The sequence below is a fragment of the Eurytemora carolleeae genome, unplaced genomic scaffold, assembly GCF_000591075.1.
Source record: "Eurytemora carolleeae unplaced genomic scaffold, Eaff_2.0 scaffold237, whole genome shotgun sequence".
Taxonomy (NCBI): Eukaryota; Metazoa; Arthropoda; class Copepoda; order Calanoida; family Temoridae; genus Eurytemora; species Eurytemora carolleeae.
In genome coordinates, this window is record NW_019396130.1 from 127,403 (window position 1) to 150,033 (window position 22,631).

The 22,631-nt window shown below is 32.6% G+C and overlaps 1 protein-coding gene across 1 annotated transcript; it reads left to right on the forward strand.

The window, feature by feature from the left end:
* Positions 1–13,738: 13,738 nt before the first annotated feature.
* On the forward strand, positions 13,739–21,139 carry LOC111695835 (protein wntless). Its single transcript, XM_023465288.1, has 3 exons — positions 13,739–15,296; positions 19,902–19,994; positions 20,317–21,139. The coding sequence occupies exons 1-3, from the start codon at positions 13,993–13,995 to the stop codon at positions 20,594–20,596; spliced, it is 1,677 nt and encodes a 558-aa protein (XP_023321056.1). The 5' UTR covers positions 13,739–13,992; the 3' UTR covers positions 20,597–21,139.
* Positions 21,140–22,631: the final 1,492 nt, after the last annotated feature.

The following is a 22,631-nucleotide window of genomic DNA, read 5'->3' on the forward strand; positions in this document are numbered from 1 at the left end:
AATATATACATTTCTCCAAATCTCAAGTTTTGTCTACTCCTCGCTAAACCCTGAGTTCTCTGTTCTCCTCTGAAAACCTTGAATGTCTCTGATGTAGTTTCTATTAAATTCATTAAATTTTCCGTCCCTCCGCTCTCATTCAACATCCTTCATTTAATATGAATTGAAAAGGTATCATTTCAACCCAGCCAGCTGGAAACAGGGGACTGGGGGGGGGAGCTAGTAAGGGGTTGAGAGATAATATTCATATTACTACATACATGAGGAGGAGGGGGGGGGGTATTCACATAAAGAATTCCCAGCCCAGCCAGCTGTAAATACTTTAACTTCCGGAGTATAAGGGGAGAAAGGGTGGGACTTGAAGCACCCCAAGGTTTGGGTATGGGATAGGAAAGGGGAGATGTGTGGTGTTGTGTATCCTAGGGTTTAGGGAAAACATGGCTTTGTGACGATATTGGATTCCAATGCAGAGTCTTGGGTCAAATGATACTGGATTATAAGTAGAATATGAGATAAATATACTGAAGGATTAGAAACAAACTAAATAATAATAATGAAGGATCAGTAGAAAATGGAAATATAAACATGTATCAGTAGAAAATGGAAATAAAAACATGTATCGGTAGAAAATGGAAATAAAAATATGTATCGGTAGAAAATGGAAAATTTATTAAATGATTAGTAAAAAATTTAGCATTAGAAGAAAATAAAGAATATAATGATGAATCAGTAGTAAATGGAAAATATACTGAAGGATCAGAAGAAAATGGAAAATATACTGAAGGATCAGAGGAAGATGGAAATAATACTGAAGGATCAGAAGAAAATGGAAAATATACTGCAGGATCAGAAGAAGATAGAAAATATACTGAAGGATCAGAAGAAGATGGAAATTATACAGAAGGATCAGAATAAAATGGAAAATATACTAAAGGATCAATTGAAAAGGGGAAAATATACTGAAAGATCAATAGAAAAGGGAAAATATGCGAGAGGAACAATAGAATTTTGAGAATATACTAAAGGATCAGTAGAAAAAGAGAAGTGATGTATTGTATTGTATTGAATTGTATTGTGTGTATACTGGATGGAAGAGTGGAGTGCATTGTAATGTATTGTACTAGGCTTTTAGTGCGCTTCGCGCCCATCTTCTATTTCAATTGTGAACATGTTCTCTTTGTATACATTGTAAAACAAACCCAAATATAATTTTGCGGTTTTTTATAAAAAAAATCGTGGATTTTCAAAATTTTCAAAATTTAATTTTGTTAGAGGCCAATTTTTGAAGATTTGATCGATAAACCTTCCTTGGGGTCACGCGAGGTCCCACAAAAAAATTGTGCCCGATCGGTTAAGTCGTTTAGACGTTTATTGGATACAAACAACCAGACCCCCAAACAGACTGACAAGTATATATAACTAGCTGAAGTTCCCGGCTTTGCCCGTGGAAAAAAAAATAATAATTTGAAGAAAAAATTTGGAAAAAAATATAAGAAAAAAATTGGAATTTTTTAGCCTATCCAAGCTACCCGTGAGTGTTTACAAAAATTTCAGCCCATTCGGTCGAACCGTTTGGCCGGCTATAGGGAACATATGTCTTGTTTTATTTTAAAGACTAGGCTTTTAGGGCGCTTTGCGCCCATCCTCTATTTCAATTGTGAACATGTTTTCTTTGTGCAAATTGTAAACAAATCAAAAAAAGTTTGCAGATTTCATACAAACATTTCGTAGATTTCCAAAATTTTCAAAAATTCAATGAAAATATAATATTGTTTTAGGGAAAATTTTTGAAATTTTGATAATTCATAAACCTTCCCTGGGGCCACTTGAGGTCCCACGTTAGGTCCCTGGGTCAAACTAAAGTAAACTGCAATTAAGTAAGATCGAAATATTTAATGTTTTTTTTCTGTATAACTGTATAAACAAAAATGTTTTCAATTGATTATACGTCACTGAATAAGTTTGCCTTTCTCATACGTGTACGTAAACTCAGAACTAGAGGAACAACAAGATCACAAAGTCGTATTAGCAATGCCAATTGAATTTTACCTTCTCCTCCTGGTTAGTTTGCAGTTTGCAGTGTGCAGGCTTTTAGGGCGCTTCGCGCCCATTTTTAATTTCAACTTTTAACTGTGGCTTTATCTGTGAGCATCTTTTCTTTGTATAGTATAAAACAAAAACAACAAAAAAAAGTTTGCGGATTTCATAATATTTTTTGCGCATTTTCAAAATTTTACAAAAATAAAAAGTTTTTAAACACAAACTTTTATCGTTCATAAACCTTCCCTGGGGTCACGTGAGGTCTCACACAAAATTTAGGCCCGAACTGTTCAGCCGTTATGACGTTTAGCAAAGTATATACATACATAGATACTGGATGGAAGAGTGATGAAGTGTGTTGTATTGTGTGTAAACCAGGGAGTAAGGAATAGAAGGGACGCGGTTCGCCCTACTATATGATTATACATGCTTTGCAGACAGTACTTCATTTGAATAAAAAAAATATTTGTCTGATGTGAAATTACCGCGTTTACAATAACTTATTCTGAATATTTCATATACAAATGGAGTATCCGTATGCAAAGCATGCATTATCATATGGTAGGGCGAACCACGTCAGTTGTATCTCTCTTCTATTTCTTACTCCCTGGTGTATACTGGATGGAAGAGTGGAGTTCATTGTATTGTATTGTATGACAAATATGATGAAGAAGCAACAAGTACGCACCAATTTATCCTTCCTATTCTATTCTATTCTATTTACTTTTTTCTGGAGAGATGGGTTAAAAGAAGAATTTAAGAATGGGGACTGGATAAAAGAAAGGAAAGAGAGTAGACAAAATATCTATGAAAGAGATCAGGATGTAAGATGTAAAACTGCAGATAGGAGGAAGGAGGGGGAGGAGAAGTGGGGTGGGGGAGTTTAACCCTGGAGGAAATAATGGCTAAGCTGATGATGGGGGCTTGAGATAAACAGATCTCAAAGTATCAGATTAAGGATTGTTTTGTAAACAACAAACACTATAATCTTATACCAAGCCAGACCTAAATACTTAGCGCTTATTGTTTACTATTCAGTATGCAGATTGCAGATAGTCTATACATATTATCGATATGGCCTAGAGATAATTGATATTGTGAATAAGAAAGATTTTAAGCTATTAACATGCTAGGCCTATAAAGTTATATCTTTGCAAAACCCAATGTGGTACACCTTTGATATTTCAAACTATGAATTCTGTCAGATCAAATAATCTAATTTTAAAATATTAAAGGCTTACACCATCAGGTTGCAAATATATAAGGATAAAGAAATTTGAGTTTTTGGCTAAAACCAATTCCTTTAAAGAGACATAAACCTAAAAACTTTAACATTTTACAGGGGTTATTCATAATAAAACTATTTGACTTTTAGCTTTTTTAAAATTCTTTTCAGTTTCAAACGTTGCTAAAAGAAAGTTTAAATATTAGTTTGAAGAGTTTGAGCAATGTTTTCCTTGCTTTAGAATATTCACCAATGTTCGAAATTTCAATACTTTGATAACTTGGAACATCTCTGCATTAATCTATAATATCTACTTATTTATCCACTTTATAATATATCTTCAATCTTTTTTATCTCTTTAACATATCTATCTATCTCTTGTTATTTATATATTTGCAGTGAAGTGCAAGTATTATACTATTTATCTACTAGCTTGGGAACCCAGCGTTGCCCAGGGTACTACTTACTCCCACCATTTTTCTCATCCACTTCGTCTTAAATTATGATTTTAGCTATTTCTTCATATAAAATTCAACCCACTCAACTTGGAATCTCAAAATCCAACAAAAGCTAAGAACATTCCCGTGGTTCTTCCGAGTTACAAACAAACAGAGGTTACTACTTTATATATATATATAGATATAGATATCTGAGGATGTCGGGGCTCAATAGCAGTGCTTTCATAGTTTAAAGCTTGTCTAGTTGTTGACAACTCAAATAAACCCAGAAAAGGTTTATGGACGGTGAGATTCATAAAAAATGTCCCAAAAAAGGAATTTCGGCAATTGAAACACGAAAATTTGCGAACATTTGATTTTGTTATTCCAGAGCCCAAAACTTATGACAGAGTATTGTAATGAAATGAATTGGGCCAGGCACTTCAAAAATTTTGTTAAGAAATGTTATTTCATGCGGGTTCTTTACATTCTCTTTTTTTCTAATTTCTTAAATTAAAATCTACGCAAATTTATAGATCTCAAAAAGAATACTCTCTTATTTTATAAATTAAAATCTACCCAAATGTATACATCTCAAAGAGAATACTCTCTAATTTCTTAAATTAAAATCTACGCAAATGTATAGATCTCAAAGAGAGTACTCTATAATTTCTTGAATTGAAATATACGCAAATGTATAGATCTCAAAGAGAACACTCTAATTTCTTAAATTAAAATCTACGCAAATGTATAGATCTCAGAAAGAATACCCTCTACAGATAATTAAACAATATTATAATAATAAGATTTTTGGAAGATTTTGGTGAAAAACAAAACAATGTATAAGTAACTTGTTATCTGATTAATGTACTGTCAGTCTACTAAATATTTTCTAGTGCATGGAGCAGATGTTTGTTTACAAAACAGGTTCTACACCTGGAAACTTTTCTCATGCATGTGTCTAATATTTGCTTCACATTTTACAAGGATGGGAGGAGGAGGGAGGGGGGGGGGATTTGAGTCGTAAGAAAAAACAGTTCTTCTAAATTGATATAAACGATCATTAGTGTTTATTATTCTCAAATTCCTCCCCCTTTATCTTTATAGGATTTTTTTATGACAGATTTTTGAATTAGTTAACCAAAAGTCTGGTTCGTGGATTTTTGATGGAATCGATTTGCAACAATTGCAGGTGGTGGTTTGGTGCAGGTTTCCTATTGTTCAATGCAAAATAATAATATTGAGTTTCTACATCTTAAACCTAAACTTAAAAACAATAATTCTAACTCTTCAAAAACTCTAAACTCTTCAATATAAAAATAATTCTAACTCTTTAAAAACTCTAAACTCTTCAATATAAAAATAATTCTAACCCGTCAAAAACTCTAAACTCTTCAATATAAAAATATTTCTAAACCTTCAAAAACTCTAAACTCTTCAATATAATCTATACCCTCAAAAACTCTCAACTCTTTCAAATAAATCGATTTCTAAACCTAAACTTCAGAATAAAGACAGTAGTAGATTCCTCCTTTTTGTCAGGTGAGCATTAAACAATGGTCTGAACCTAGTCGACATGTTTTTAAGGCATGAGGATTGAGTCTGATATATTTTCTTAAAATTACATGCAAATTTTATCTTAACTGTTAATATGATACAACTTGTCGTAAAAAATCTTGGTTACATACTGAACATTGAAATATTCGGAAACTTGTGTTCGAAAGAAAAAATAAAAGTGTTTTGATATCCGTGGTATAGATATGGTTGGGAGTAAGGTTTAGGTTCGGAGTTTGTTGATAAATGACTGGAATATCCTGGGATTCAAGTCCAGATTATACTCCAGGTATAACAATACAATATGGAGGGAATAAAAGGAATATTTTATATATTCATATTTTTATATATATTTTAGAGTGGAAGGATATTTTCTGAAATAAAGATTTAGAATTTAATCTAGGCTCTAGTGTTTATTTATATATATGCTCCGGGTAGGACTGAAGACTGGGGACTGGAGAGGAGAGATAAGGAACCAATTGGTTTCATCCAATTCGTCTTTATCACTTTTCTTTACGATTCTTCTCGCAATGAAATTATTCCATGAAGTTTCCCCCATTGTAAAGTTTCAACCTGGATTATGTTTGAACCCAGAGTTTCCCCATTAAAGAATCCATTAAAGAATTTTTCTTTTCTATTCTCCAAGTTACAAGGAGCAAAGATATGGCCCAATTTACATTTACATCAAACAGACAGATTATTTACCTGAAACCAAATTATATTAGTAAGGGAGTATTCCTGGATTTAGAAAATGGGTAGAGGTTGAATTAAAGGGAGTATTCCTGGATTTATAGAAGTTGAATTAAAGGGAGTATTCCTGGATTTATAAAATGGGTAGAGGTTGAATTAAAGGGAGTATTCCTGGATTTATAAAATGGGTAGAAGTTGAATTAAAGGGAGTATTCCTGGATTTATAAAATGGGTAGAGGTTGAATTAAAGGGAGTATTCCTGGATTTAGAAAATGGGTAGAGGTTGAATTAAAGGGAGTATTCCTGGATTTATAAAATGGGTAGAGGTTGAATTAAAGGGAGTATTCCTGGATTTATAAAATGGGTAGAGGTTGAATTAAAGGGAGTGTAAGCGTAATTTCAAGTGACTATCAATGCAAAGATGACAATGCCCGGTACAATGGCACGCTTTAAAATGTTGACATAATATCGAGGCTTAAAAACTCCATTTATGTATCTCTCAAATAGTGTTTGAACTGCCGCAAAAACGGATGCGTACAATGTGATCTCAACTCTGCACAAGTAACGTCCAAAGCGGATTTCAAATAATGTAAATATAATTCTTTTGCAACTTAAATAGAGTTCATGAAAAACAGGTTGCAAAGAAAGTGTTCAACAATTAAAGGATAATTCCGATATCCTTGGTCAGTGAAAGGTTTAAAGGGTATTGTTGTAAATCAGACATGTCACTCAGATCTTTAAATGGAGGATCACTTCAAATTTTTTCTACAATACCTTTAAAGCGTATTTTTTCCGCTGATTTCATCGACGGTCACTGTTGGGAATAATTTAAACTTTAAGAACGCGTTCAGATCTAATCTATGAAAAACCAACACAAAAATTACATCAAACAATTAGTCTTGAATAATGTTTATGATAATTGTGAAGTCTAAAATCGATCACTTAGTTTAATTCAATATTGTCCAAAAACAACAAATATATATTTATGGACTATAAAAAAGTCGCAGTTTTATAAACTTACAATCTCCGGAATTTGCCTAATTCTTCCAACATTTTGCCGCAACACATTTTTATTCAATAAAACTTTCAATGTTTTAAACTTTTCTCTATATTTTATCCATTATTGAGTGAAGTTAGTCCAGGCTTAAGGGTCTATACCGAAGTGAGAAAAGTTTTATGCTTTTTGAATAAACTTTATAGATATTTATACTTGGAAGATGATTAAAATGTGTTTCTAGATTCATGTAAACATAAAGATATGATTGATTACTTGAAGCTATGTCTGGATGTCAGTTCAAGTCTTCTATCTGTCATCTCACAAGTTCTACTATAACCGTCAAAAGTCTAGACCTATCTCTCTCATTCAGAGTGTCTCGAAAAAAAGTTTGTTTTTGTGCTTTTCGGACAAAAAAGAAGATTTTTTTCTATCATGGATCTGATTTCAGTATAAAATTGCATAATTGTACATAATTGTACATAAGCGTGAATTCAGGTGACCCTCCATGCAAAGATGGCAACGCCCGATTTACAACGGTACCTTTAAAATCTTTGTCTGATTTAATGTGAATTAGATATCCATGTTTTTGTTTTTAAACTGTTTATTATTTTTATTTGTGGTTTCTCTGCAAAAGTAATTTGACCATTTCTTGCTGTTAAGAAACAAAGAAGAAATTATAAGAACTTAACACTTTCCAAATCAGAATAACCACATTATCACCCACATTTTGGATCAGATTAAGGTATCGAGGGAACCGTTGTAATTCCGGCATTATCATCTTTGCATGATGAAGGCAACTTGAGATTACGCTTACAGTTCCTTTAAGTATTTTCTGTCAGAAAAAAATCTACATTTTGTATCGTCATCGATAATTTAAAGCGTTTCTTTAAAAAAAATTAATCGTTAAATCCTAGATCAGTCAAAGGTTTCAAGGGTACTGTTGGGAATCACACAAGTCACTACTCACTCTACAAATGAAGGTCAACTTAAACTTACGTCTACAGTTCTTTTAATTCCAAGTTTTCACACCAAAACATAGAAAGTGATATTTGAAGTTAAAGAAAGGAGAATTACAGCGCGCGTAGCAAGCATGCAATTGCTGTGAATATGTGAAGAATAGTACTGATAGATGGAAGAGTCAAAGTTGAAAAATGTATCGCCAACAATAAAGAACATTTTGAATAATAAGATTATGATAATAAAAAGAAGGATTGAATATTTTTACATATTTTAAAAGAGTGTTTTTAGACTTGATGTATGTATCTTTCTCTTTCTTTTCAATAGTTCATTTATTCCAAAGATCCAGGTTAATAATATTAAATATTAAAAAATATTAATATTGGAGGCGAGAAATCAGTTCCATTACTATAATAAACTCTATTTACATACTTAATTATTTATTTATCAACGCACCTAAATAACTAACACTCTATCTTTTTACAGAAATTTAATGGTCTGTTTGTATGCCTATCTATCTATCTATCTATCTATCTATCTATCTATCTATCTATCTATCTATCTATCTATCTATCTATCTATCTATCTATCTATCTATCTATCTATCTATCTATCTATCTATCTATCTATCTATCTATCTATCTATCTATCTATCTATCTATCTATCTATCTATCTATCTATCTATATATCTATTTATTTATCTATGTATGTACTGCAGTATGAAGAGAGATAGTGGTAACGCCTACTGAAAAAACTCAACAAATGGGTCGGAAATTACTCCTCCCATTATTCTGAGTTTCTGCCTTCAAATTACAAGCTTTAGCTGCATAGAACCCCTCCCCCTTTACCTTCCATTCTATTCCCAGCTATGCCTGATATATTGACTAGATCTACAGCAGAACACATATTTTCTTCAGTATTATATAAAGGGTTACCCACAAAGGATGAGACTTCTATGTCGACCTAAAAATCTTTTAATTAAACGATCCTGAAGTTGAATTCGGTTTTCTGGCTTTAAAGTAGTCTTTTAATTGTGTATTAAATGATTTGGCAATGGAAATAAATTATAAAGCTTGGAGGAACCAAGAATTTAAGAAAGAAACTTGAATAAATTCTTTACAGTCGTCTCTGAAGTCTCATTTTTTTATGGAATCGTTATTAAGAACTGAAACCACTCGGAGCTTTTTGTAATAGTCTTGTGGGACAGATGCCCTCATTAATACCAGATCATAGTGTTGTAAACGCCTACTTCATAACAATTTCTCGAACCAGCATCTATTCAGGTAGAGTTCAGTTTCACTTAGCTATCAGTGTTTAAACCTGGATACAATCTAGTTAGCTATCGATATAAATCGGAAGCTCGTAACTATCAATGCCAAATGAAAGGGAAAGGGCCCGATCCTGTTAGCTATTGGTGTCAATATGGACATTAGCAATAAATTGATCAATGTCTCAAACAGGAAACGATCCACACAATCCCGTGAACTGGACACGATCCACACGGCTACAATCCCATGAACTATCAACGCCACTACCAATGGGCACGATCTCGTTTGCTATGTCAACCGGACAATTGCGATCTATCGATCAATGTCTCAAACAGGACACGATCCACTCGGCTACAATCTCATGAACTATCTACGCCACTATCAATGGGTGCGATCTTGTTTGCTATGTCAACTGGACAATAGCAATCTATTGATCAATGTCTCAAACAGGACATGATCCACACGACTACAATCCTGTGAACTATTAATGCCACTAACACTAGGCGTGATCTCGTTCGCTATGTCAACTGGATAATCGCGATCTATTGATCAATGTCTCAAACAGGACACGATCCACACGGCTACAATCCCATGAACTATCAACGACACTACCAATGGGCGCGATCTCGTTTGCTATGTCAACCGGACAATTGCGATCTATTGATCAATGTCACAAACAGGACACGATCCACACGGCTACAATCCCATGAACTATCAATGCCACTACCAATAGGCGCGATCTTGTTTGCTATGTCAACTGGACAATAGCAATCAATTAATTGATCAATGCCTCAAACAGGACACGAAGTCAACTCGTATGTTTCAACGAAAACATTATTACTCTCAACATCACAGCGGAGTTTCTGTATCAACTAACCTATATTTCTTCAGTTTATATTAGAATTGGGTATCTAAGAGCGTAATTACAAGTTATGCGTTGTTATATATATATATATATATATATATATATATATATATATATATATATAAAACGTAGTTAAGTAATCATAAGATGGGTATGGCGGAGTTATAGATATTTACGTACATTGAATGGGTTAGTCGCAATACAAGATTTACGTATTCACTTATCACGGGCAGCCGTAGTACATTTGAATTTCCAAGCCGGGTCAACCTTTCCAGTCCCAGTTTGTACTGTATCACCCGGACAGTGGGTAAATAAAGCAGACACCCAATAGGACTAGCCGGTGCAAAGGTTGACGCTGTCAGACTTTTGGTTGAATTTAATTTTATTTAAGGGTCAGAGGTGCGTGTAATGGGCACATTTAGCTATGCGGACAATATACAATGCATGTTTTAATTATGTTACTTAGCTCATGTTTATCTAGGTATGCTCAGGTTAACAAATATGGGGATTGCTAAGATATTTGCTACAATAGTCCAGGTAACACCAAATTTCAAAAAATATAATAAAGTTACGTCTACTAGATTATATTTATGTGACGGCTGTTTGTTATTCTGCAACATTGTAGAAAGTGTCTGTAACATTTCTCCTAAATATAGATGAACAATGAAGAGAGACAACTTTTCTTTGTTTCTTGGAAGAACAGAAATATATCTTTGTCACAAACTCAATTTTTCTACTCCCTATATCTTTGCAACCTTTGATATTTCAAACTTAGATTATTAGATCTAACAGCATTCACAGTTGTAAATATCTAAGGTCTACGACATTGGGTTGCAAAGATATAGAGAAATTCTGAGTAATTCCTTTTCCGTTATGTATAATCTGATACAAATGATACAGTCTTATATTTTACAACAAATAAAAGAAAAACGAAATTGTGAGTAGAGGGAGAAAATGTAATAAGAAAGGGAGGGGGCTAGGGATACGTATATAAAATATATCTGTTAACATTTTAAATCATCACTGTCCATTTTACAATCTTGACATTAATAAAATTTTTGAAAAAGAAAATAACTACTAAAAGATTTTTATATTTTTTTCTAGAGAAATAATTAATTTGACGTCCTATCCCTGAGATTATGCAAGGAGTCCTATCTCTAAGATTATGCAAGGAGTCCAATCCCTGAGATTATGCAAGGAGTCCTATCTTTGAGATTATGCAAGGAGTCCTATCCCTGAGATTATGAAAGCAACATATATAGCAACCTCACTCACGGAGAAGACATGCCACAATTTTCCAGGAAAGGTTATTATCCCCCCCCCACTCCTTAATAATCCACCCCTGCATTATATACTCCATACATAGGTATAAACTCCTGGCCTCAAATCAACAATGTTGACTCAGGTTCTGGATCAAGTTTTGGCATCGGATATAATTATAATCTTATATATCTATTTATTTTGCTTTTCTGTCTGTTTGTCTGTCTGTTTGTGTCCAATAAACGTCGAAACGGTTGAACCAATCGGGCCGAAATGTTTTCGTGGGGTCTCACATGACCCCAGGTAAGGTTTATGGATGAGCAAAGAATGAGAAAAGCTTATTTTTATTTATCCGGTTCCGTTAGCAACTCAAAAACATTTTTTTCTCCCCAATTTCTTTCTAGTAAGAGGAGTTATGATTGAAAACATAAAACTTCAATCTAATATAAAATTACTATAGTTTGACGTGGGATGCGGGTTCATGCTAAAAATGATGTAATTATAAAACTTTTTTTATGATACAGATATTTCGAATAAACTCATATAACATGTGCACGTCAAACTGAAGTAAAATGCATGGAAGATTTATCTTATATGTTTTCATCATTACTCCTTTAATTATTGAAGAGCTATAGATAAGAACAAAAATGTTTTGAATTTAAAATAAATTAGCTTGATTTACACTTATGCATAATATCAGAACTAGAGGAGCAACGGAATCTAAAAGTCGTAACAGTAATGTCTATTGAATTTGACCTTCTCTTCCTGGTTAGTTTGTTGTTAAAAATATAGTTTATAGTTGAATATAATTCTGTAAGAAGACCCCTGCCTTAAATCCTAAAACCTAAAAAGATTTATTATAAAATGAGAAATATGTTCAAATGAAATATATTATTATTAAGTTGTAGAATAATTCTTTGTTTTTAAATCTTATTTTTCAAGGTTTGAAAGCATAAAAACATTTCAAATAAATCCATCTTTTTAAATAGTTTAATAGTAATTTACTGTAGAAAAAATGTGCAAATAGTGATTTTTTAAAAATATTGTCAAATTCCTGGCAAGATGTCTATTATGTCATATTTTGTTCTCATATCTGTCTATCATCATGTCCCCAGTGTCTCTATCTCTCTCTAAATCTGAATTCTACCACCTGTGGAGAACTATTTATCTATCTATCTATACACGCATATGTTTATCTATATATTTTCCCGCCAAAATGATGCCGGCATACATCTGGGTGGGTGGATGTGGGTGTGGAGGGGGGGGGGGAGCAAGGCCCCCCTCCAACCTGCAACATAAAGCAGAAAGAGGAGGAGGGGGGGGATGAATGTCGGTATCCCCGTGTGAACTATGTATTCTGGATCCGCCCCTGGATTATTCAATCATATTGATAGAGTTTTTTTTGTGGAAGAAACCTGTAGAATGAACATACACATAGTGTTCATTGTTGGCCTCACCAGGGGGGGGGGGTTTACAGAATACAGGTTTACAGATTTTAAAGATATTAGGGTTTTATAGATGAAAACAACTATTTAAGATTTTAATTGATTATTCAGTCATGAATAAATAATTGTTAAAAAACAAAATGTCCCGTATTTTATACATCTGTTTTGTTGATATGTTTACAATTTAGAACATTTGCCGTACATATATGTTCAATGTACATAGGCATTGGAGTAAATGAATATATATTACGCATAATATTTGTGTTAAAAAATATCTTAATGTTTTAATGTTTAAAGCAAAGATAACATCAGTTTTCAGGTAAAAAATTGAAAATAAATTATTAAATTGATTTATCAAAAATTTATATGCGTATCATCAATATAAAACAAGAAACATTATGTAGGCACAGTATCCTGTATCCAGTATCCTGTATCCTGTATCATGTACCCTGTATCATGTATCCAGTATCCAGTATCATGCACCTAGTATCATGTACCCAGTATTTAGTTTGTATATATGTATGAAGCCAATTTTTTACAGATTGATTCTTGCTGAAGAAGTTTAAACCCTCTTTATAGTAGTAAAAGCATGTGAAAATGCTATTCTATATATATATATTTATATATGTCCATATATGTGCATAAACAGTAGCTAATAATCTTGTAATGTATGACTATATTTTCTATATATGTACATTTTGAATTTTTTTTTAAATGTAGCCAGAATAAATTCTGTGTATATACTTTTTTATTTAAATTATATCATTATTGTTATTATTATTACTATTATTATTATTATTATTATTATTATTATTATTATTATTATTAACCACTCACATTCCCCACACGATTCTCTTAGAGCCACCCCTTCAATCTCATTAATCTATGTGCTCGAAGGAGTGAAATTCCCGCCAAATATTCGAGGTTTCGCGGTTTTCAGGTGAAAGCAGATTATTTGGTTTGACTCCAGGGTTTGGTTTGGATATTTCCAAAACTCAGTCAACTAGAACAGCGTAGGTAGGCAACACCTGACAGCTGTAGACAATTCCGGTATATCCCTCCCTTCATCCGCCCTTCCGGCCTTATATTTATACCGTCTCCGGATGTTGTAATTAACAATGGAAGAAAGGCAGGTAGAGCAACTAAATGTGATGATAAGTGCATTATTCAGTGAGAAAACACTGTGCAAATACAGTATCAGCTGATCAAGGATATAAACAATAACAAAGATGAAAATATAATATATTTTCAAAATGATTAGCTCTCAGGGAACTCAGGTTCAGAGATGGAGCAAGGGTTTATCCATATCTTTGATAATCCTGGTAATAGTTCTCCATGTTGGAACTTCAATCCTGGTTTTCCTGTTCTCTCCGGGTCTCCTCCAAGCAGACAGGTTCCAAGGATCACACTGTCAGTCTAAAACCTTGACAGGACCACTCAGCTGCGATGGATGTGAGAACTTCGGGTGCGTGTCTAAAAGTGAAGGAGAGATGGTCTCCTTGTCCAACCTGATGATGTCCTTTAAGTTTCCACGTGAGAATAATTTCAACGTATGGAACTGGAAACTGACCGGGAGTTTAAGTATTTTCTTCAAAGTATTCGGAGATGATCTAATAACGGATCAGAATGAAAACTCCTCTCTAGTCAACCTTGCAGAATTTAAGCAGTCCGTTGTAATATCAAGCAGTATAGATTACGCCTTAAACTCTAACCTAGAGGATTCGGATGCAGAATCATTCTCCTCCGCCTGGCATTCTAAAGCTAGGATAAGAAATAAGAATAGAACTATGCACTGTAGGAATGTTCCAAGTCCTGATCAGGCGGATACTGGAGAAGTATCAGAGCTATCCTTCCTCTGTGTTATATATCCGCTCCTGGAGCTCTTCCCTATATCCAACTCAACCTACATAACATCTCTTAGTATAGAGAAGCTTATACAACCCAGTGCAATCAACCTGGTTGAGACGAACGGAACCTTGATTAGTTATCTCTCCGTTATAACTGAAAGCCAGGGGTTCCATGAGATAAGGTTCTACATCAAGTGCGTGTTCCTGCCTCTCCTTCTCTTCTCCCTGGTTTGGTTTATGGTTCGGTTGTGCAGGAACGATCTCTACATAAATATTCCAGATAGGTTGGTTATTACTGCAGGATTGGCGCAGGTAGTCAATAACATTCCCTTGGAACTCATTGTATCCCAGATTCCTATACCTCATCTAATTCTCCTGGAGTATATTACACAGATCCTGACCTTCTCCGTCCTGGTCCTCTTCTGGATTATCTTCACCCTGGACAAGCTGGCGGATAATGAACCCTGGGAGCGTACTACAAGATACTATTGGAGATGTATCACCTTGGTTATCCTGGGATGCGTCCTTGCCCTTACTACATTTACATTCCTTTGCTTCCCTTTTCTTCACAATCCCTTCAACAATCATTGGCAGGAGAAGACGACCTACGTATCCCTAGGGTTAATATTCTGCCTGGCTGTAGGGGTTGCTTGTTTCCAGTCCTACCTGGCCATCATCAGCTTCAGAGTTATATGTGATATATCAATACAGTAAGTATATTGTTAATCTTATCTAAACATAATAAAATGAACCTAAATTAAATAAAAAAGGAAATAATTTAATTTATATTGAAAATAAATGGAAAATAGATAATAAGATCTTTTGAAAATTAAACTTGCAAGGCCACGTGCATTCACTAAAAGGGGATCATTCATTTGGTGTACAAAATGGATGGTAGAAATTTAGGTTTACTGATGACAATGGCGAACGATTTAACAGAATTATTAAAGGAGAGGAAAGAAGATAATCACTTACGATGATAAGTAAAAAAAGATAGATTAATGAAAGAGTTAATGTAAAATATGAGAAAAATGATTAAATTAACAAAAAAATTAAAATAAACCTTAATAAAATAAAAAGTTAGATAATTTCCAGATTATTTATTTCATTTTATAGAAGGGACAAATTAAATAAATAAGTTGTTCCTCTGTTGGGGTTTCTCTCTCTACATCTTGATGGTTTGGTTTAAAGTTTCTCAGATTCAATTTAGTTTTCATTAGGAACCTTTCCAATAGTAACCAAGCATTCAATCCAAAATAAATTGGAATTCAAAATTTTCTGTAAATCTGATAGAAATGCAAAAAAACCTATTGGTGAGTTTTGAGGTCAAACAAAAATTTTAAAAAATGAAAAAAAGTATTCGTCTCTTAAGAATATCTTCTCTTCCCTCAGAAGCAGTATTTTCAAAAAAAATTCAGCAGTTATATTGAATGTTTAGTTTTTCTTCAATATTTATATGAATCTTATGATTTTCAAAAAAATGATCTCTCTTGTTGAACTTTAAGTTTTTATCAAAGTAGTTTTGACATTTTTTCTTTTGGATTTATTTCTTGATTTTTAGAATCCTTTTTCATCTTCTTTCAAAAATTAATTTTCCTTTTATGGAAGAATTTCAGAGATTGTTAAAGGGTCAAGAAAAAATTTTTGGGAAAAAATTTGACATAGGGGTTGGCATATTTGTTTTCTTGTGATAAAAAACAGAGTAAACCTTTTAGCGTTCTAAGAACTTAAGTTGATAAATTAAACATTTTTTTAAAAGAGCGGAAACCTTCTTTGCCAAATTGAACTTTAAAGAAATTCTTCTATGGTTTATTCTAGTTTAAACTGATATGAAAGGTAATCAGTTTAATTGCCCCTTGGTCTGATTGGTTTCTAGATATCAATGTAATGAAGACGACTTTTTTATATAAAGGTTAAAATTGTTAACAAGCTTTTTTCGAATTACAAGTTTACAAGTAAATAAAGAGAAGCTTTTTTATTGGCAGCTTCTCTTTGTTTCCATATTTTTGTGTATTCATGCTGTTTAAAAGCTTAATATAAATCAAAATTGAAATCAAAAGTTGTCTTCATTTAATGGATATAATCGCCTACTAACGTAAATCAGCTATGTTTAATGTTTATAATAACTAACATGACCATATTCTTATAATTGCTAAAAATGTTCTTTGAATTGCAAAACGGAAAACATAAATGTATTCTCACTTTAAACAATTTTTTTTCTTTATGTTAACCAAAGTTGCAAAAAGAGTTTGCTAAAGACTCTTGAAAAAGGAAATTTTATTGATCGAACTCTCCTTAGTCGTTTTCAATTTGAAGACATGCTGGATTTCTTGTCACTGCACGTATTGGTTTAATAAGTAGAGGTTTAAAGGGACTGTAAGCGTAATTTCCCTCATCGCAACGAGGACAAGGCCTGATTAAGAAAGATACGCTTTAAAGCTTTGTCTGGTCAAGCATAAATTAGATATTATTGGTAATATTTTTGAAAAAAGATTTTTTCAATTGTGGTTTTTCTACACACTTGACTTGAATTTCTACTGCTGAAAGAAACATATAGAAACTATTAGAACGAAACACTTCAAATCTAGAAAAACGGCCAAATCTTCCACATAATTGATAAGATAAATGTTTCAAGGGTACCGTTGTGAATTGGGCATTGCCATCTTTGCATGGAGGGTCACTTGTAATTACAATTACCTCCCATTTAACAGGGAATGATAATATAAATGTTTGGCTGTGAATCAGTGTTATCCTCTAAATTGAGGATATCTGTCGCAGAAATTAGACGCTGCGTGTTAAAATTAATTTATGGTAATATAATGTCATATTAAATATTTATGTTATGGAAAACTTTTTCTTTAAGTTTTCGCAGGTTAAATATACTTTTCTAAATAGTAAAAAGAAAAAGTGCTTTTCCCAAATTGATTTTGAATTATATATGAGAGAAACTAAGAGAAATTTAAAAGAGGCGGACTCTCTACGAAAACTTGAAAAGTTAAAAGAGTAAAGGATCGAGGTAAAAATAGATATTTCTGTGGAATAATTATATATTTTTCTTTTAGGGCGCTTCATATCTTTTTTCTATTTTGACCGGCCATAAACTTTCCCTGGGGTTAAGTGAGTTACAACATAAAATTATGGCCTGATCAGTTCAGCCATTTTTACGTTTATTAAATACAAAATAAACTCCAAAAGATAGATATCAAGGGCGGATACAGGATTTAAGTGAGGGGGGGGGGGGGCAAGATTTTTTAGGAACAAAAAAATTCATAATAAGGAACAAAAAATCGCGGCGCAGGCGAAATTTTTTTTTGACCTAAAAGGCTCAAAAAGAGTCAAAATTAATGACTGAAGACTAAAAAACTAGATTTTTAACTTTTCACACATTATAGTTTATTAAGACAAATATTTTTCCTGTTTTGCACTAGGGGTTCTTTCCCTTAAGCATGCTATAGAGAAGCTATTCTGAAAATATGAACAAAAATTCGAAATCTCAGGGGGGGGGCGAATGTCCCCCCGCCCCCCCCCCTGTATCCGCCCCTGATAGATATATTAAAAATAGTTTTTTCTCTAATTGCAAATTATCTAAAATAATATAAAAAAAAATTTCTTGAATACTTATTTTTTACGTAATATAATGATTAATGGTGTTTTGTTATTTCATTTCTCGATTATACTTCAATAAATCAAGATATGGACTTTTTGGTTGTTGTAATGGGGGGGGGAAGCCCCATGTTACCAGGGGGGGGGGGTGCGTGTCAATATTATATTTAGATTGGCTTTAAGTCAATAAATTTATTCTTCACAAAAGAATACCTTTCACTATCCCAGAAAAAATTGAATAAATTTAAAAATTAGTTAAATCAGTTTTAGAAAAATATTTCGTGAAAGGAATTGATTGAGTCTTTGCCACAAACTCAAATTACCGATTCCTATATCTTCCTTGTAAAAATAATATACTCCGAAAAATGCATTGGCGCAGAATTTCTTCGGGAAAGTTATTGAGGCTTAAATCTTCCAACCCGTGTACATCCTTGAAGTCATCTCTGGATTGTTTGGTTGACTGCAGAGTGCAGACACATCTTCTGAACCCAATGTATCCCATTTGCTTTTTTATCAGGAATTTAACATTTTCCTTTAACAGGCTTTTTCCCAAAAATTTCAGTCATCTCGTATTTAAATACCTAGAATGGCCATCCTATGGATTCTCGATTTCTCAAATTAATCAAAATTAACATATTAAGCCTGTTTTAAATAGGGGTTTTCCTGATGTAACTGTTGCATATTCCTCAAAATTGAAAATTAAAATCAATCTTATATTTTAGAAGCGGAATATTCAAAAAACAAAATAGAAAGTTGGAACTTGCATTGAAGATTTTATTTAATTACATTATTATTTATCAACAATTTAAGAACAACCTAATTTTTTTTATTCAAAAAAATTTCCAAATGATTTCCTTTAAACCTTAATGTGTAATTTTTATTAGTAAATTTTAAGTTAAGACGATAATGAGAATGTTAGTTGCCTTTTTATTTCCTTTTTAAAGGAGCACCGGAACCAGAGCTGTTGGTGTAAACCTTTGATATTTTAAACTTATATCATTTGATCTAACAGAATACATAGTTTACAATATATAAGGTCCATGACATTGGGTTGCGAAGATAAATGGATAAGAAAATCAAAGTTTGTGGCATTCAAAAAATCAGTTTCTTTTAGATTTAAGAAAATCAGTGAGATGGTTAAAATTAATAAGGATATTCTTTAGTTTAAGTGTTAACATGGTTCTTAATATAAGAATGTAATGAAGATTTAAACTTAATATAGCTCAAGGTCTAATTTGTACCTTTGCCATAAATAAGTTTTTATGGTATGCTTATAGATTTTGCGAAGAAAGAAACTATTAGTTTGATGCATAAAGGAACCTTGAATGTAAGAAAATAAAGTTCCTTGCAGTCGTCTGTAAAGTCTGATATCCTGTAACCCTGTAGATAAAGTATATTGCATGATTAAAGTGAACTGTATCAGGTACAGTTGATAGTTACTAGATATATCCATTAATCCCCTGGAAACTATACTTTATCAATCGATCAGAAACAATTGTGAATACCACTATTAATCCACTGATTAGACCATAGAACAGGGAGTGAACCCCCTTCCCCTCCGAACTTCGTTTGAGGGGTGAGGGGGGGGGATGATTCTTAATTATTAGAGAAGAAGAAATAAAATATTTGGGAACGAAAGAAAAACGAAAACGTTTGTTTATTTGTTTGCACAATTATTTAATTAATTGGTATCTTAATTAATTTTATTTCAGTTACCCAACCACAAGTAGAGCCTGGAGATTAAAGGGAGTTCTTATTTACAACCTTTTCTCCTCCCTTCTCCTCACCACAACCTTCATCTTCAGGTTAGTTCTCCTCCCTTCCCCTCACCACAACCTTATTTGAGTAAGTAATGATATGATTAATTTTAATTGCTAGGATAAGATTTAATTGCGACTGGGCCTGTTATCTACTATGGGCGTGAGCTAATTATCTTAAAGCTTGTTTTTAAAAACCAATTTGCATTTCTTTGTTGTTTTCATTGAAAAATATAGAAAATTATGAATATAAAATTGATTTGTTTTGTTAAAAGATGAGCAGCATAAGTTAAAACCATAACCCGATCTTTTGGAAGTTTAATATTAGTTATTTTAATGTTATGTTATTGATATATCTATTTATTTCTAGATTAGTATTGGAGCTGTGCCTTCACTGGAACCCGGAGTTTCACAAAGATCCTCTTCCCTTCGGTATCTCCTCCGTTGGTCCTATTCTTCTTGTAGAACTAATCTCAATCAATATTTATGTCGTCTTCCTACTCGTCGCACTCTCACGAACGTCCGTGCCCGGGGAGGGCTGGTATGCGCCGGTGCGACCGGCCATGTATAATCCTGACAGGCGGGAGGAACAACTACATCTTTGGGATCTGTCGGCGCACCAAAGTCCGCTTCACAAAATTGATTCTTAACCTGGGTGAACAAAAGACATTTTTAAAAATGTGGAAAGTAATTTTCAACGGAGCTTAAAAGACGTGCCTTCTACGTCTAGACACCTAAATATGGGTCCATAAATACAAATTACCCCTTTTAGTCTTAACTAAAGTTCCAATACAGCATATTCATTATCAACAACAACAAAAATAGGACAGTTTTCACATTAGAAATTAGAATTATCTTCACTCAAAACATCAATATTTACTATTTCATATTTAGTGCCAAAATGTTTATATTGCACAGTGCACTAACTCTTGACAATCAAGATTTTACTTTAAAGTGAAATTTTAAGCGACCTTCCGTGCAAAGATGGCAAAGCTGGATCACAAAGCGACCTTTAAACCTGTATCTGATAAATAATTTGGAAGATATTGTCGTTTTTTCAGATTTAATAGTGTTAATTTCTCATATAAATGTGCAAATCACTCCTTAGAGAACAACGATTGAAAATATTTAGTTTTTGAAATTATAAACATTGATATCTAAATCATAATTGTTCAGAAAAAGCTTTTCAGGGTTCGGTTGTGAATCGGGCATTGTCATCTTTGCATTGAGGTCTGCTTGAAATAAAGCTTACAGTCCCTTTAACTGCTAAGATAGGAAAGCAATCTGTATTTTACTTACAAATTTAACATTTGTAAATCATATAAAGTTAAAACTTGTTTTTAATTGTTAAGGGACAAAAACCAATTTCTTTGATTTTTTTGTGTTACTCTTAGAGTAGGAGGCTGTACACTAATTGGTCGGAATGTAAGCAAATCTCAGCTATACTCGGCCACGTCATCGTCGCGGAATCAGTTGTGAAATTATGAATTATTGATAATACACCTACCGTAGATGTATGGCCACTTAAAGTAAATTGTAAACCTTATAGATTTTTAATTTTGTTAATTTAGTTTATTTGTTTAACATTATCTGATGGGTATGTTTATTGTCCGTTACATTTCTTCAAACTATTATTTATAACCATTATTTACATTTTTTTAAAATCCCTCAATGGAAGTTTTTTACACAATAATCGTATTTTAGTATTTTTACTTCACTAGAAAATTATCAACAGAATTATAAAGAATCGAAAGAAAAATCTTCTCAAAGCACTGGTCATTTTGTGTGTTACTTTTCTGCGTTTGTTACGTAAACATTGTTAACTTGAATTATTCAGTATTTTACTGCTTTGCCATCTTGCTTTTTGCGTCTTTATATTTATATATATATATATACGGTATTATACATTATTATTGTACTGTACAATCCATATTGGGTTTGGACCAATCAAATCTGTGAACGCACTGTAACTTAAAATATATTAATATATCACTTTTATTGTAGTTTCTTTTTTTTTCAGAATTATTGACGACAATGTTTATTAGAAAAAAGACGATTTTGATTACCTACTAGTGGGGTACTCAACGTTGTCAAGGGTTTTTTATTATTCCAGCCTTTCACCCTCGCTTGGTATTAAATTATGATTTTATCTGAAGTGGCCTGCACTGGTCGTTTAATTTCATAAATTTAATTTTTTTAGTCTATGTGAACCCCCAGAATTATTTCAGATTAAACGTTCCACTTTTCTGGTTGTGCTGCCAGATTAATACCTTTGGCTGATATATAATGAAATAATCCTAATATTATTTGAAAAATTAGAGTTTTAAACGCTTCACTCTAAACTAAAAATAAGTTTTTAAGATTTATTATAATTATTTACTTATTTACCAAAAAACTACAGGAAGATTAATTGATAAATACACAAAATTAATTATCCATGTAAACTTTTAATTACAACAGTAGTTGTGTTTAAGCATCTAAAATAATTAGGTTGAAATTAATAATTTTTCAAAAATTTAGCTTGCTGACTGAACAGATCAGAATTTTTTCATATCTTTTTTCATGTATTTAATAAATATCATAACTTTTAAACCTGGATAGACATTATGTATAATAACATATAGAGCGCGAAGGAAAACGCGCAATTCTAATAATTGTTCTGACTGGCNCCGAAGAAAAAACAGC

Coding starts and splice junctions, on each gene's coding strand:
- LOC111695835 (XM_023465288.1), top strand. CDS start 13,993: ATGATTAGCTCTCAGGGAACTCAGGTTCAGAGATGGAGCAAGGGTTTA. Junction 15,297..19,901: donor ATATGTGATATATCAATACA/GTAAGTATATTG, acceptor ATTTTATTTCAG/TTACCCAACCACAAGTAGAG. Junction 19,995..20,316: donor ACCACAACCTTCATCTTCAG/GTTAGTTCTCCT, acceptor ATTTATTTCTAG/ATTAGTATTGGAGCTGTGCC.